This window comes from Melopsittacus undulatus, chromosome 2 (assembly GCF_012275295.1).
Source record: "Melopsittacus undulatus isolate bMelUnd1 chromosome 2, bMelUnd1.mat.Z, whole genome shotgun sequence".
NCBI classification, from domain to species: Eukaryota; Metazoa; Chordata; class Aves; order Psittaciformes; family Psittaculidae; genus Melopsittacus; species Melopsittacus undulatus.
In genome coordinates this window covers 65864744-65880980 of record NC_047528.1, presented here as the reverse complement: position 1 = coordinate 65880980, position 16237 = coordinate 65864744, and the positions used below count along the sequence as shown (strand labels likewise).

The 16237-nt window shown below is 38.7% G+C and overlaps 1 protein-coding gene across 1 annotated transcript in view; it reads left to right on the top strand.

Annotated features, from left to right (window-relative positions):
- Positions 1–16237, top strand: part of TMEM131 (transmembrane protein 131) — a 98612-nt gene that overhangs the window by 21906 nt on the left and 60469 nt on the right. The window contains exon 3 of the mRNA XM_034071591.1: positions 11408–11448. Within this exon, the coding sequence (XP_033927482.1) occupies positions 11408–11448 (41 nt within the window). The remainder of the gene's footprint in view (positions 1–11407; positions 11449–16237) is intronic.

The window sequence follows — 16237 nt, the reverse complement described above, 5'->3', positions numbered from 1 at the left end:
GTTATACGGTGGACTTGGCAGTCCTAGGAGAGAGGTGGGACTTGATGATCTTAAAGATCTTTTCCAGCCTAGTGATGATTTTACAACCATTCTCCCTAACTGCAGCATAAAGCGCATTTTTCTGCATGTTGCCCAGTCCAGACTGGTCCAAGGGCTACTGCATGAACTATCTCTCATTTAATTTGTTCAAAGGCTTGTTGTTGCTCAGGGCCCCATTTGAAATGGTTCTTCTTCCAGGTCATGTGATAGAGAGGGCTTACAATCAGACTGTGATTTGGAATGTGCATTCTCCAGAACCGCACAACACCTAAGAAGGCTTGCGTTTCTTATTAGTTGGTGGAACCATTGCTTTTATCTTGTTGGTCACATCTGTGGAGATCTGGCCACATCCATCTTGCCATTTTATTCCTAAAAATGATATCTCCTGTGCAGGTCCCTTGACCTTACTCTGTTTTATGGCAAAACCAGCTTTCAGCAGGGTTTGGATTATTTTCCTCCCTTTCTCAGAAACTTCTTCCGCTGTATTGCCCCACACAGTAATGTCCCCAATGCACTGCAGGTGTTCTAGAGCTTGCCACTGACCCATTGTAGTCTGGATCAGTCCATGGCAAATGGTAGGGCAGTGTTTCCACCCCTGGGGCAGGTCGTTCCAAGTGTACTGGACGCCCCTCCAGGTTAAAGCTGCACTCTGCTGCCAGCGGCAGTGAGAAATATGCATTGGCAGTATCAGTTGTGACATACCACTTTGCTGCCTTTGACTCTAGTTCATACTGAAGTTCTAGCATGTCCTGTATGGCAGCACTCAATGGTGGTGTGACTTCATTCAGGCCACGATAGTCTACTGTTAGTCTCTACTCTCCCTTAGACTTTTGCACTGGCCGTATGGGGCTCTTAAAGGGTGAGTGTATCCTGCTGATCACGTGTTGGCTCTCCACTCGGTGGATCAGCTCATGGATGGGAATCAAGGAATCTCAGTTATTACACTATTGCTGCTACTGCACTGTAGTAGTGCACCAGTGGCAATACTGTAGTGGTGGTGATTGGCATATGTTGTTCTTCAACCTTCAGCAGCACCACAAGAGAGGGGTCCTCTGAGAGACCAGGCAAAGCGGACAGCTGCTTGATTTCCTTTGTCTCCAAGGCATCTATACCAAAGGCCCATTGGTACCCACTTGGGTCCTTGAAATACTTAACATCATCTGTGCCGAGGATGCACAGAGCCTCTGAGCCAGTCACAATGGGGTGCTTTTCCCATGCTTTCCTAGTCAGGCTGATTTCAGCCTCAGTATAGTCAGCGGTTGGGATCCTCTTGTCACTCCAGAAGTACAAATGGGTTCTGCCCCTTGATGACTTGATGGTATTAAGGTGCATTGTGCCCCAGTGTCTCCTTTTACTCCTGTGTTTCTGACATGCCAGGCTGTTGTATCCACACAGTTTAGTGGACACAGCTATCCCTTTCCTCCACCTGTATGAAGGCAGGCCCCCCTAGTACTTCTCATAGGGTTCTCCCTCTCCTTCCTGTAGAAACAGATTGAAGTTACTTTCCGTAGGATCAGGAGTAAAATCAGCTCCCCCACTCTGGGTAACTACCCACCAGAGACTGGAGCAGCAGCTTTTCCTCAAGGGCCACCAATTGTGCTTGGTTTTCCTTGCAATTTGTGTGCCTCTAAGGTCAAAGTAGGTTTTCTGTCGCACTTCCTCATGTCCTCTCCGTGGTCCCACAGGTAAAACCACAGAGTACCCTGTGTACTAAATGCAAAGGTGGCCCTTGGGACCAAGTAACCACTGGGTTTAAAGGAAGTTCAAATTACTGCAGTGAGATAATTGCTGTTGCATATACATATTTTTCATGTATAATGTTGCCATTCCTGTCAGTTTTCTTTTGGTGTGAGTCAAAACAGTCAAAAAGTTAAACTTTAAAGAATACGTGCTGATATTTTGAGATGGTGGTGATAGTTGGGATGAAATACGTAGCAGCATGGCTTGATACTGTAGAACAGTTTTGAATTTCTGCTGATTAGGATTTAATACACCTGTTTTGTGGATTGCATTTATGTTGTGAATATCTTCTGTTTAAAATTCCTTGATGATGTTAGTTCTTGTAGTTGAGAAGGGAGGAGAGGAGAAAAAAGAAAGCAATTAATTGTTTATATGATTAGAACACATGAGATGTGATGGTGCTCACTAGCAGTTCAGTGCCTGATTTGCAATTCCTACCCTCAGTCTAGTCTAGAAGAGCCAACAATGTAAAAGCTGTATAGTTCTGGGCTGATGGTAAGGTTATTTGCTTCAGATTTATGAAGATTTCCCCCCACCTAAGTTGGATGGGTTTGTTGTTTCTTTTTTTTCCCCCCCTTTGACGGCTTGGTCTTTAATGTAATTCAAAAATACTATAGGTTTTAAGATTATGATGCACAAGGATGAGATACTTCAAAATGATCTGAACTGGTGACAGAAAAGGTTGTGGTTACAAATGAACATCCCCCCCCCCCTCCCCCCCCAGTTCCCACAAAGAAAAAAAAAGAAAAACCCCACAATACCCTACAAGCAAACAAAAAAGGCCCAGGTTCTTATTAAACAGTTGTTTAGATACCATGTGCTAAACATGTTCTCATAATACGTAACTATATAAGCGTATTTTTGGATATTGAGAGAGTAAAATGGTGGAAGTTTTCCATATAGTGGTTACAGTCTCAAGTATTGCAGTTTTTGACTCAGAATTTAACTTGCATGGGGAGACCACATATCAGTAAAATGTGAGGGGGAAAAAAAATCACTAGGCTTTCTTTCTTTATATATTCTATAGAAATGTTTTGTTCTACAAGAATGCCTTAAAAATGGCAGACACGCATTGGCTCAATATTTAAGATAAAAAATGATGTAGTCAAATTCAATCATCATATTTTATGTGTTTTTTAGTTTTTTTTTTTTTAAATAATGAAAATCAAGCACTCCATTAATCACTGTAGTTCTCAGGAAGGTAATGGTGCTGCTGTGAACCACCTCCTAATTTATATTAAGATGGATTGTTAATCATGCCAACTTCATTGCAAGATGCAACAGAGACAGGAAAATCAGTTTAAATATTATGGTGGGACAAAGTCAAGCAGTTCTCACTGTTGCATTGTAAGCTTTGCAGTACTTTGGATTGCATTTGACTGCCATTTATCCTAATACACTGCTGAATATTTTATTTAAAACAAAGCAAGTGAGACAAAATTTATAAGAAATGGATTCTATGTTTTATGATATCGTTGTGGCTCTGAAGCCAAAAATACCTACATAAGTTAAACCAGTTCCTTTTAATCAGAATGATACAGCATGTTTTGCAGTTTATTTGTTCTTGTCCTGTAGATTTTTATTTGGTGACCTCTCATGACTACTTACTGCAATTAAAAACTAAACCCAAAGTACATACATTGTTGTAAAAACAGATTTACATTTGTGAACAGCAGTTACTACAGCTTTAAACCTAGCATTATGTCATTGAATATTTCTCTTACAAGCTTCCTATAGGTTTTTGTATTTGATTGTAGGTCATCTATCAGTACTACATCATCGTAATTATGCTCTAATAACTCGGTATTGTCTAATGTTATGTCACCCTCTGGTGATTTTTTTTAAAGTGAAAAAATAAACAATGCATAAAGTGATTAATAATCATGGAAGTGTCAAAGGCATTTCCAGCCTTGGTTTATTTCCTCACCTCAGAAAATTTGATATCTTCACAGTGGCAGCAAGCCTTCTTCTTGTTTGAAGGAGTTGCTTTACAAATAAGGTGAATCAAATGCCGACTCTTACATCATTTAATCATTAGAGATTCCTGCCACCTCCCTCCAGTTAAGAGTATATCCTCTTGATACTGTTTTTGCCCTTACTTGGGCTACATACTATTGGTGGAACACTCTTTATGTGTTTCAATGGCATTTTAGAACTTTGGTTGCAAAAAAATGAATGTGTTGGAAAATTGTGTTTGACCAGGCTGACTTAAAGTAGTTAGTTATTGAAAGAACATAAATCTTTAAATACTGAAGTAAAACCCCCTTACATCTAGGAAAAATGAACCGGCAATGGAAATTTCATTAGTTCATACTAGGGATAAGAGTAGGGAAGTAGAGACTGTACATTTTACATTTGAGTAAGGTCAGAGTAGTTGCTTCCCTGTATAATAACACTTGCTTTAGTAATTACAAAATTAGTTGGAACTTTTTTTACAGCATTTCGCTTGCTCATATAGCTTGTATTTAATTATGCTCTGGAAACACGTTATTTTCTCTTGTGTATTACCCTTAATCAGTTATTCCCAGCTTTAGATTTGAGCTTTCCTTCAGCTTTCACATTTGAGCTTCTCGTTCAAGTTTGCCTTGTCAGTGTCAGGTCACTTCCTCCACATGTGCTGATTATTTGAACCCCTGTCCAGACCTGACAGATGCTTCAAGCTCCTGACAATGTTGTAATCTGCAAATATTAGGAGTGCCAAAATAAACTACAACTGTTATTTTAAATAATTTGTCCTTTCATATTAAGCCAGCATACAGTGTCACTTTTTGAGGACCTTATTTTGAACAGCAAAGTAAAATTTGTGAAAAAGGAAAATTGTAAGACTCTTCAGTCATACTGTCTTAATGTGAATTGCTACACTCACTGCAGTAATCTTAAGTGTATGAAATGCTTTTTTACAGGTGAACTCCTAGAAATCATTTTACTGATACTGATTTGCAGAATAGCTAAAATAGAGGAAAAAAAAAACCAACCCTGTGTGGTTATATATACTGAACACATATATTCTGTCTTTGCTCATAAACTGCTGTAAATTACTAGTCACAAAAGCTGGTAATGAGAATTACAATGGTCCTAAATATCAGATAGCTAGAAACTTAACATGTTTTGCAGTAGCTTTGCAACAGGGAAGCTACGTGACTGTTAGATGCGTGGGAATCAGAATGCTAATCTCTTACTGGAGGAATTTAATATTTTCTTCATGATCTTGATTCCATATGGCATGATAGAGAAGTATCTTAATAGAAGTGGCAACTTATTTCTGGTGTATCAGTGATAGTGTTTTCATGGTGTAAAGTTTAATTGTATTTTTTATTACCTCAAGTTTTCATATTGTATGTTGACTTAAAAGGGTTTTGACATATAAAGATTTCTTTACTGAAAAAAGCATACTTAGATTTTAGGAAGAAATTCTTTACTGTGAGGGTCGTGAGCCACTGGCACAGGTTGCCTAGAGAAGCTGTGGCTGCCCCATCCCTGGCAGTGTTCAAGGCCAGGTTGGACGGGGCTTAGAGCAACCTGGTCTAGGGGAAGGTGTCCCTGCCCATGGCAACAGGGTTGGAACTGGATGAGCTTTAGGTTCCCTTCCAACCCAAACCATTTTGTGTGATCTCCACTGATACCTGTATAGCCAAGCTGTATGATACTGATCACCTAATTAGGCAATAGGATGGCTGGACCATTGATATCAGTGGTTTATACAGTACGAAGTTCAGCTGGCAGTCAGTTACCCATGATAAATCTTGGTACTGAGGGCAATATTGCCTAATGTCTTTATTAGCAGCCTCTATGAAGGGATAGAGTACTCTCAGTAAGTTTGCAGGTGCTACCAAATTGGCAAAGTGGTTGATACACTGGAAGGCGAAGTTGCTATTCAGAGGGACTTTGTCAGGCTGACAGGAAGCTCATGACATTCAGCTAAGGCAAGTAAGTCCTGCACCCTGTGTAACAGGACAGGCTGTGCAGTGACTGGCTAGAAAGTAGCACTGCAGAAAAGATATTGGGGGGCCTCATAGACAACAGGTTAGATGTATACCCTTGCAGCCTCTTGAGCAAATGTGGAGCCAGGAGATAATGGGTAGGATTCCCCCCTTTCCCTCCCACCTTAAGCATTTGTGAGGCAGCAGTTGGAGTACTGTGTCCAGTCTGGGCTAACCAGTACAAGGAAGGCACTAATACACTGGAGCAAGCACAACAGAGGGATACCAGGATGATCAGATGTCTGGAATACTTCTCAAGTTAGGATGTGTTTTCTTCAGCCTTTAGAAGAGAAGACCAAGGAGAAAACTAGTTGCTGTGGGTAATGTAGAGTTGACAAAGAGCCAGATTTTTTATTGTGCACAGTGGAAGGATAAGAGGCTTTAGACACAAATTTCAGCATGGGATATTCCGAGCCCATGTAAGAGAAAAGCTTTTAGACTCGAGGGTTACCAAACACTGGACCAGGTTATTTAAAGAAGTTGTTGGAATTTCTATCTTTGGAGGTACCCAGAATTCAATGTACCAAAGCTGTGAGCAACCTGCACTAACTAGACCTCCTCTGAGCAAGGGTTGACTAGATGGTCTTTGGAGCTTCCTTCCAATGTGTGTGATTTTACAAAAGAGTAAAAGTCATCTCAGTTCATTGCCATTGCTTGTGAGCAGCTGAAGTCCTGCTGCTGCTCAGAAAAAATAATTGTAGTTTCTACTTCTTGTACAGGAAGAATTGTCATCCCTAGGCTTTAGTTTAAAAATAATTAATTGATAATTGATGGCCAGGATTAAGTGACTGTTGCAAAGCCAATGTCAATAGCAAATGTTGTATCAGTTAAAGTCAACTGATGTTTTTGCTATGTGAATCTGTGTCATGAAAGCACATGGCATGGCAAGAATTACTCAGTTCAGTCCTCTTTCAGATTACATCATTCTTTTTTTTATTAACTTGATAAGATGTTCATCATTAATTAAGGTTCTTTTAACTATCCTACTTACTAGCATAGAGCTCATGAATGAAGCAATAAAGATTTAAGCTGCCATCTACATATTGGTTTTGTAGCTCTCAACTTTCAGTTGCAAGAAACAGAGCTTTTTTACAAGAAGGAACTAGCATTGCTAGGGAATAACAATATGTTAAATATACTGAAAGTTTCAGCCTGAAAGAGTCTTGAGTTAGTGTGGCTACTCTTGTGTAGGAAAATAGAATGCTTTGGTTGTTGAGAATGCTGGTAAAATTCAAGAAACGTGTTTATATTTGGTGTCCCGAAACCTCAGGTCTTGATTAAGACAGTCTTCCTGCTTTGTTGTGCCCTTCCTCCTCCTTCGTCCTTTAAGACTTTTAGGGCTTTAATTCAGTTCCTTAAACATAGGTAACAAGTGCTATTTGAGATGCCCTAGGCTGTCCCAGACATCTACAGGAGCCTGGCAGATATCACAAAGGGCATAGGAGAAACTCTCTGCCTTTCTGCATGTCAGTCAGAGACCAGGCAATCTGCCCTAGGACATTTATCTCCAGTGGCAGCAGATGCCTATGTTTAGATGACTGACTGTAGTGCTAGGTAATATGACCTTTTACCAAGAAGTAAAGAATAACTATTATAACAAACTAGTGACACATTAAAATAACTTTTTTGGTGGCAGTGGGGTTTTTTTGGTGGTTTTCTTTTTTTTTTCTTTCTGGCTGAATTAACTGGCATAGATACTGTCTTTGTAGAGACAGCCTTAAGATTGCGTGTGGTTTTTGATTCTCTGTGTGCACAAGATTGTTGTCTGGTGGTGGTTCCCCAGCTGTGTGAAATCTTTCTTGAGGATGTGAACCTCTGAAGAGAAATTGTTGTTAAGTCTTGAAACTTGTTCTAGCTGATTGCATTGAAGATCGAAGTGAAAAAAAGAAATGGTAGAACATGTCAGTGGTCACGTTTGCATGTTTACTGCAGGACTCTAAAGATTGGCATGAAACAAAAATGAGTGTCAATTATAGAAACTGCCACATGAGATTTATTTTTGGTTTAGTTCCATGATGCCATGGTTGATGAACTGCTGAAGTTGGTATGCCCTTTCTTCTCTCTTGATTGACCCTGATTTTATAAAAACCAAACCACCAACCAAGCAAAAACACACAAAAACCAAAAACAAAACAAAAAAAAACCAACAAAAAACCCCCACCCAAACAACACCCCAGCCAAACCCAAGCCAAAACCTAAAAACCAGCCACAAACTCCCAAACCAAAACAAACCCAAAGTTGCACAACAAAATACCCACAAAACCCCCAAACAAGCCCAAAAGGAATAACCTCCTTCTCAAAGCACAAAGTGTTATTGAAATGAATTCGTCATTTTGCCTGTATTTAGCAGAAACCAGGCTTTTCAAGTGTGACTCTTCGATGGATTTTAGCTCTTAAACATATTTCATGTGTGTGGTGTCCTACCGAAGTCATTTGTGCTTTAAACTTTATGAATAGTTACTAGACTGATATTTTCAGTAGCAAATCGGTATTTTCAGAACATAGGAGGGAAAACTTGAGTGTCTGGTCAGCCAGAGAATTTAACTCCCAATAGTTACCTGCAGCCATAGCTGTGTGGTAGTTGAGCAATTGTCTATGATGCATATTTCCATTTGCTTCTGTATTTTTCTGGATTTAAATTTGATCTCCACTGCCTTTTATGAGTTGGCCTGGATTATATGTAGTAGTAGATAATATACTAAATATTAGGGGTATTGGCTGCAGGTTATGATGCTTAAGAGCATAGATAACAAATAATTTTCTCTACTGAATAATTTAAAACTTAAAAAAAAATATGCTCCCTTGTTAGAGCTAAAGCTAGTTGTCAGGGATGGGACTATGTTGGTAATGACTTTTTTGATTGCCTTGTCATAGGATCTGAACTTGTCAGCTCCATCACCTGACTGTTAAGTAACTGCTGGTAATTTAGTGATGTGCTTTAGTTAAGTTTCTAAAGAAAAATCAGTTACTGAAAGTTGTATTTACTTGTAGCGATTAATGCACTTTGAAGGATGTTGGTAAGGAATACAGGGTGTTTATGCATCTGTTAACTTCATCGAGTAAGCTTGCTTGGTGTTGTAGTTTACCCATGTGGCAGCTCACCCCCACACAGCCACTCACTCATTCCCCTGCAGTGGGATGTGGGAGAGAATTGCAAAGGCAAAAATGAGAAAACTCATGTGTTGAGATGAAAACAGTTCAGTGGGTAAAGCAAAAGATGTACATGCAAGCAATGCAAAAAACAAGGATTTCATTCACTACTTCCCCTTGGCAGGCAGGTGTTCATCCATCTCCAGAAAAGGAGAGCATTACATCACATGTCATGGTTACTTGGGAAGACAAACACTATCACTCTGAACATCCCTCTTTCCTCCTCCTTCTCACAGCTTTACATGCTGAGCATGATGCCATATGTTATGGGATGTCAGCTGGGGTCGGTTGTCCTGGCTATGCTCCCTCCCAGCTCCTTGTGCACCCCCATCCTACTTGCTGGTGGTGTAGGGTGAGGAGTAGAAAAGCCCCTGATTCTGTGTAAGTACTGCTCAAGAGTAACAAAAACATCCCTGTGTTATCAATACTGTTTCCAGAATAAATCCAAACCACAGCACCATACCAGCTACTATGGAGAAAATTAACTCTATCCCAGCCAAAACAAGTATGGTTGTAGAACAGTGTTTCACAGAACACTGTATCAGCAATTCTTAGTTGTCTCCCTCCAGTAGGCAAGAAAATTAGTGGTGTGAATGCACAACATGGAAGAATGGAACTGGTGAAACTGGGAGGAGAGTGACTTTAGATGATTGTGCTAGTAAAAAAAGAGTTATATGGAATTGTTTGGTAGGGAGGAATAACAGATGATTTCAGCAGTAGAGATAACACTTAAAATGTACCAAATAATGACCCAAATACATCTGCATTACTGATTGTATTGCATAGATCTCCACATCCAAAACTTCCTCAGCATCAACACTTGAAGTATACCACTTGCTGCATGCATCGTAGATGTGTAGAAAGCTCATAAATGCTGAGACTTACTAAGCAATTTGTCTGTTAGCCTAGATCAATGGTAGCTGACTGTGGTGAAGATCAGCATTTCTCAGCTGCAAACAACTCGGGCTGTTTAGTCTTTGTAAGTTAGCACTAGTCTGTTTCTACTGAGTGGGCTGTGCAGCATCTCTTGCAGAGCCCTCGGAGCCTGGTGTAGTCTGATGTGCTTTTAAAGAGTGGGTACATCTGCAAGCTGCATGCAACAGTTACAGTTTAAAATAATAAAGGAAGAAAAAGAAAATTGGAAAGGCAGACAGTGATTCATGGTTGTCAGACTTTTGATAGAAAAGTAGATAATAAGAATAAGCATATGTAATTATAAGTAGCTGTTTGAAACTTATTAAATCCCTTTTTAAAATATGCAAGCAGTACGTATTTTCTGCAGAGCTTATAAAATCATGCTGTTGTGAAGTAGAGGAAATCACTGGTTTAATGTTTTGGACAAGTGCTTGTATGAAGCGCTAAGCCAACTTTTGACAGCACAGGTCCTTTCTGGATGAAGAGAAAATATTTTCAGTTGATTCAGTTTGATTCCGTTTCCTCTCTAGTTTTTAAGTGGAGAAATTGGCTGATGGTAGTTTAAAACTGGAAGTTTTGCTCTCACCTTTCCAGTCTGAGATAAAGGTAAGGTATAGAAGGCAGAGATGTGTTCTTGGTTGTGTTAGTTTTGTTTTTTTTCTTTTTTCCCCGATTAAATTCTTTAGATTTCAGAAGTTTTTAAACAAAAATGCAAGTTGATGTTCTGCCTTGACATTTAATAAATCCTATAACTTGAGGATTTATTTGCAGTTAGCTCAGTTTTACAGTGATAAATAATACCCTTCCAGTTTTCTCTAGTTTGTTACAAATTGGAGGGTGGATAAATGAAATGATTTTATTTCCCAGCCACGGGACTTGATTTTAATTCTGAGATCTGATATGAAAAACTCCATTCCCCATGCAAACAAATGACATCCTTATACTAGAGATGAACTGTGTCAGATGAGCCAAGGTGCACCATAGACTTTGTCATACTTGTAAGCTTTCTTCCTGCTCCCAAAAGATGAATATTCATCTTGGCCATGAAATGCCCATGAGAGAAGGACTGAAATCCTCAGTTTGATCCTCAAATCCTGTGGATCAGGAGGACATTCCATATGCAGCCGTCTAAACCACTTGGGGTTTTGTAGACAAGGGTAAACTAGCTGTAATGACCTAGACAATGTAATCACCTTGTTTTCAGGTCATTAACTGTAGTGTCCAGCAGAGTGGTAGTAAAGGTATGAATAATAGAGGCTAGAAGATGATTAGCAGGGAAGGAGATGACATTTCCTAATCAAATGGCAATTACAGTGTTCTTTGTTTTCTAGTTCATTAAATTACACCAGTGAGATAATTGCTTGACTTTTATTTGCTTTATATTTTTTCTTTGTAATTTGGTTCTTACATCTGTGCAAGGTTTTTCTTTTGCTTCTTACAGTGCTGTAATTTCCTGGACATTTTTCCTCCTCTCAGTTTTTAAGTTGTTTGTTGGGTTGTTTTTGTTTGGTTTGTTTCCCCCCCCCCCAAAGCATAATGCTGTCAGTGTCTTAAATTTAAAATTATTTTTTATTCTTTTACAGACTGAGACAACGATAGGCCTCAGTTCATATCAACAGAAGAGGTAAGCATGGTTTTCTGAAAGCTTAATGCAGCCATCCTGTTGTGAGGTTTGTGGTAGTTTTAATAATGGAGTTTTAGTGTAATCAAGATAAAATACAAAGCACATAATTTTTCAGTTTTGTCATACAGAGGAAATTTAAACTGAAGATATTTTTTAATATTGGACAGCCAAATCACTTCACATATGGGATAAGAAATGGAATGATTCTTTAGTTCACTTTGTAATATATACCATAGAGTAATTCTGTGTAAAGAGGGGGCAGACTGAGGTCTGGCTTGCAGTTTGTTTTGTCATTTTCCTGAAGTTTTATTATGAAAGCCGTAGGTCTGTTCAGCTGCTTCAAAAGTTCGTGGGGTCCTTTTGAAGAAAAACATGATGTTACTTTCAGTAGATTCTTCCCCCTTTCCATTGCGCCGCCTCTCCTTCCCCATGATGTAATCTGTTACCGAAGAACTCTGCATATACAGTATCTGAGAAGAAAAAGAAGTAGCCTCTAATTTTTCACTGGGAGCTCCTAAAATATTCCTGTGTATTTAGTGAATACATTGAGCAGTAATAGTGAAGCTTGTTTCTTATACAGCAGCATTCCACAGACCGTCATGTAAAGCATAGCTTGTTTTCAGTATGTACAGCTTGAGTTTTTTCATGGGCCTTTTCCTTCCCAGGAAATCTAGTAAAATGAACCTTCTCTTTTCATTTCAGATGAGTGTATGTAAAGCTCTTTCTTTACTGTGCATACAGTTGCTTAAACATGGGCTTAAGAGCATTCTCTTTGCAACAAGTTTTGAGAAATCTCTGGAGGGGAAAAAAAGGCAATGTTTTTAATTGAAAAACCTTGATCCTGTTTGTATCACTTGCCATCAATCTGTGCTGCTTTCTGATTAGATACGGACCTAAATCTTGCAATGTAAGTCTCCTGGATTGTATGAAAATACTATAGACTTTGGCTTACCTACTACTAGGTTTCTAAGTATGCTTGAAATTCAGTGTAACTGGGGAAAGAGGGAACATGAAGGTGCTGAAGAATCTTAGGAGGATGTGGCAAGTCTTTCACTCCAGGTGAAATTCAAACATAAGTTCACACTATTATGATAATAATAGTTATTATGTATTGAAATAAGGCAGTTACTTTATATCTTGTTCTGAAGTTTGAGGCAATTTGTGAATTATGGTAATGTGAATTTTGTCAAACTGGTGTTATATGAACTTCTCATTTGTTTTTTTTAATTAAAAAGATTTATCTTGTTCTGCATGAAACTTGAAACTTTGTGCTGCTGTACCTTCCCTGAACCTGTCTTCTTTCCCTTTACCCAGCAATGGAAGCTTCTCTCTGCCCTTTAGGACTTCTGACCATTTATTTCTTATCTGTGAAGTCTCTCAAATTAAACTTTCTATCCGGTGCTTTTACTAAACTGTTTGATTTATACTTGCATGTTAACATTGGATTAAGCAAGCAGAACATACTTTTCCCATACTTAGTAACTTCTAAACATGTATTAGTACTAGTTTCCCTGTTAAGCAGTTACACATGCTATATATACACCTGTGTGTGTGTAACTGTGCTGTGATTGGGTACACATGTAAAGTTACCATGCATTTAGAGTTATGTGAATTTAGTTTTCCTGGTTGCTGCAGTCATACGCATCATAACGTCTTGGCCAAGGTTAAATAACAGTTGGTTTTTAAAGATCAAATTAAAATTATATACTTTAAATAATTTGTTTACTAGGGGGTTTTCTCCGTTTTGCTATCTTAGACTGCTTGTGTGAAACCCTGCACTCAGACTTTGCACAGCAGTAAAAGAAGCTCTTAAATACCATTATTGAACTTCTATGTTGAAAGATAAGTAAGATGATCCTTAATGCTTTCAGAAGAGTATAAACAAATAACATAGGTTACAGAACAGTATAATTAATATTAACTACCTAAACTTCCATTTTTTTTTTTTTTAAAGCCAAGTAGCTTAAACTAAGTGATCGTTGTATTCTCTTCCCTGACATGGTTGACTTCTGGTCATTCGTAACTCACAAACAACATGAGTTGTTTAAGAAGCTAGTTACCCCAGTTGTTGTTTACCTGCCCTTCCTGCCAAAGATTCTCTTTTCCTGGGACAGAAAGTGAGTATGTGTGTCTGTGGCTCAGCTGCTGCAGTTTGTGGTCCAGTGACTTATTTTACCCTGCCAGTGACAATGGGTTTGTATGTGGATTGTAAACTGGAGCTGTAGTACTGTGGGTACTTGTTTCTTTCTTCCAGACCTGCTAGAGGATTGCAAAATGGGAGGGGACATGGCTGTGGATAGGAGCTTACCAGCTGTAGCTATGTGGTGCCTAGAATCTGATACTTGCAGTCAGATTGCAAGTACCAGAACATGAATATAGGAATGACAGTTGAACTTCTGAAAACTGTGATCACAGTGTTTTATGTCTTGGGTAAAGTCAAACTTTCTGGAGATACTTACAGGGAATAGTATATTGTCTCAGTGGCAGGAAGATATCTTTACTGGGACCTAGGGATTATGTGCAATTTTTTTGTATCCCAGGAAACAACTGAATTTGGCAGTCCTTGAGAATGAGACTGTGGCCATGGATTAAATATGCTTCACGTATTTTTTTATTTTCATTTCTCATCTGAGATGATTCCTTTCTGTGTTCTAATAGAACACCAGTTTACAGATTTGAAGTATCTCCAGGTTTGCCAAGGAGAAATAGTCCATTACACTTAAGAGCGCTAGCCTGTTTGGGTTCAGTCACAGTACGATAAAGGTCTGTATCACGAGATGCCATGTTGCAAAGTACATACCTGATTTGCTGTCTGTTTCACTCTCTCTCTGTTGGAATAGGTTTTGTATGGCTCTTTCAAGTATTGTTCTAGGTGGTTTTATTGTTTGCTTTTTGGTTTTGTTTTTGTGATTTTTTTTTTAGTTGTATTTTTTTTTTTCTCAAAGGTGTTGCTAAAACCCCCAGGTTTCTGGTCCACATGCTTAACTTCTCTATATTTGTATTTCATGGTCCTTATTAGAAATTATAATATCTCCTACCTGGTATAGCTTGCAGGTATGTCTTCCCTATCTAGAAAGTTTATTCAGTTCTTTGGTCTGCTTTTTAACACTAACTGGAAGGAGAGAAATTGACTAGCAAATTAATTTGTTTCATTCTTGCCCATGGTCAGGATACAGTGCATCTATTCAAGTTTCACCCTGTTCTTTTCCCACCCTTTCCCCAGACAGCCCCCTCAGGAAGTGTTAGCTTTCAAGTTTAGTGTTTGATATCATGAGTATGTTTTTCCTGATACAGACTTAATGTTGGCATAACTGAGCCAACTACTAGCTGGGTGTATTTTATGAAAACTCTTTGTTGCTAGCTGTTTCATTCATCTGCAATTACAGCAGTGGCTACTGCTAGATACCAAAAAGGTCAAACGTTTTGTGGGAGTTCACTTTCTCACTGAGGCTGTGTTTAATACCCAGATTCCTAATAATTCTGACTTTAAAAATTTAAATGTTTTTTCATGTATGCAGCTCAGCCTTATTTTTAAGTATTAACAAGTCATGCATGTACTTGGGGAAATATGATTGGCTGCTTACTTTTTTTAGCCAAAAATGATCTGTCTTTGAGGTGACTTTCAAGGACATTCTGACACAAAAACTACCCACTGTGAAGTATTTGCCTATTTGTCATTTTAAAAGTTCACATGGTTATTTTTAGACACACTTTTGGTTTACTTTGTGGCAATGGAAATAACGTAGTGGTGTCTTTCTAAGAGTTTTTGTTGCTAAATAAATTCTTTTAATTTATTGACAGTTTATTTGACAGTTTAATGCTGTTGTCTTTATTTCTTGAGGACTTACGGCACTGGAGAGGAAATAAAACCCTTTAAACAACTGGTAATGTGGGAAAAGTGCATGTAGCGCAATGCTTAGATTCGAATTTTCCACAGTAGCAATTAAAGATGGTATAGATAAGATTGCACAAAGCACAGACCTCCTCCAGAAATCCCAGAACAGCTAGAAAAGTAAAATGAGGATACAGAGAAACAGTTACTGCCCAACTCTGCAGATATCTTTAAGTACTATATTTTACAAGGATTTTCTTCATCTCAAATGTAGACATGTGCATGGGTTATTTAAAATTATGAGTGCCTGTGAGTACTTTGTAATAAGCAGCAAGACATTATAGAAATGCTGCAGATGTCCTTAGAAGAAAATTGTGTCTCTGCACAGATGGACATCAGTATCACCTGAAGTCTTTCCAGGCATTGATATTTTGACCATCTTTATAACTGCATCTGTGCCTAACCTCATTGAGACATGAAGTTGCACTTCAGTGAATTGCCTCTGGTAGTAGTGTGCTTCTGGGTGATAGCAGGACAGTAGTTAATAGTTGAGGTAAATGCCCTCTAACTTGGATGACTGGATGGTGCAGTGAGGGTAATGATCATGTCAGGGACTGTTTGTAATTCACTATTGGGTTGTTTTTGTTGTTTTGTTTTCTTAATCAGAATTCTCACTGAAGGGAAAAAGTGCTGGGACCATTTTAAATCCTTGCCAGGAGCTAGTCATTCCTGAAACTTCACAGGTCCAGAAGACTTCTGGCCTGTTCTTGATTTGCTGGAGCTTGTTGCAGATGTCAGTAGTCCCTTCTCAGTTCAAATGCATCTTTTTCTTTTCATGTTGTTCTTGATTTTGAAAGTTAGAGAACTTGGAGGGGTAGGGAAAGAGCCATAGCTCTACCTGCACATAGTAGTAATTAACTTAAATGTCATTATGCTGTAAACTTGCCCTACCCATGG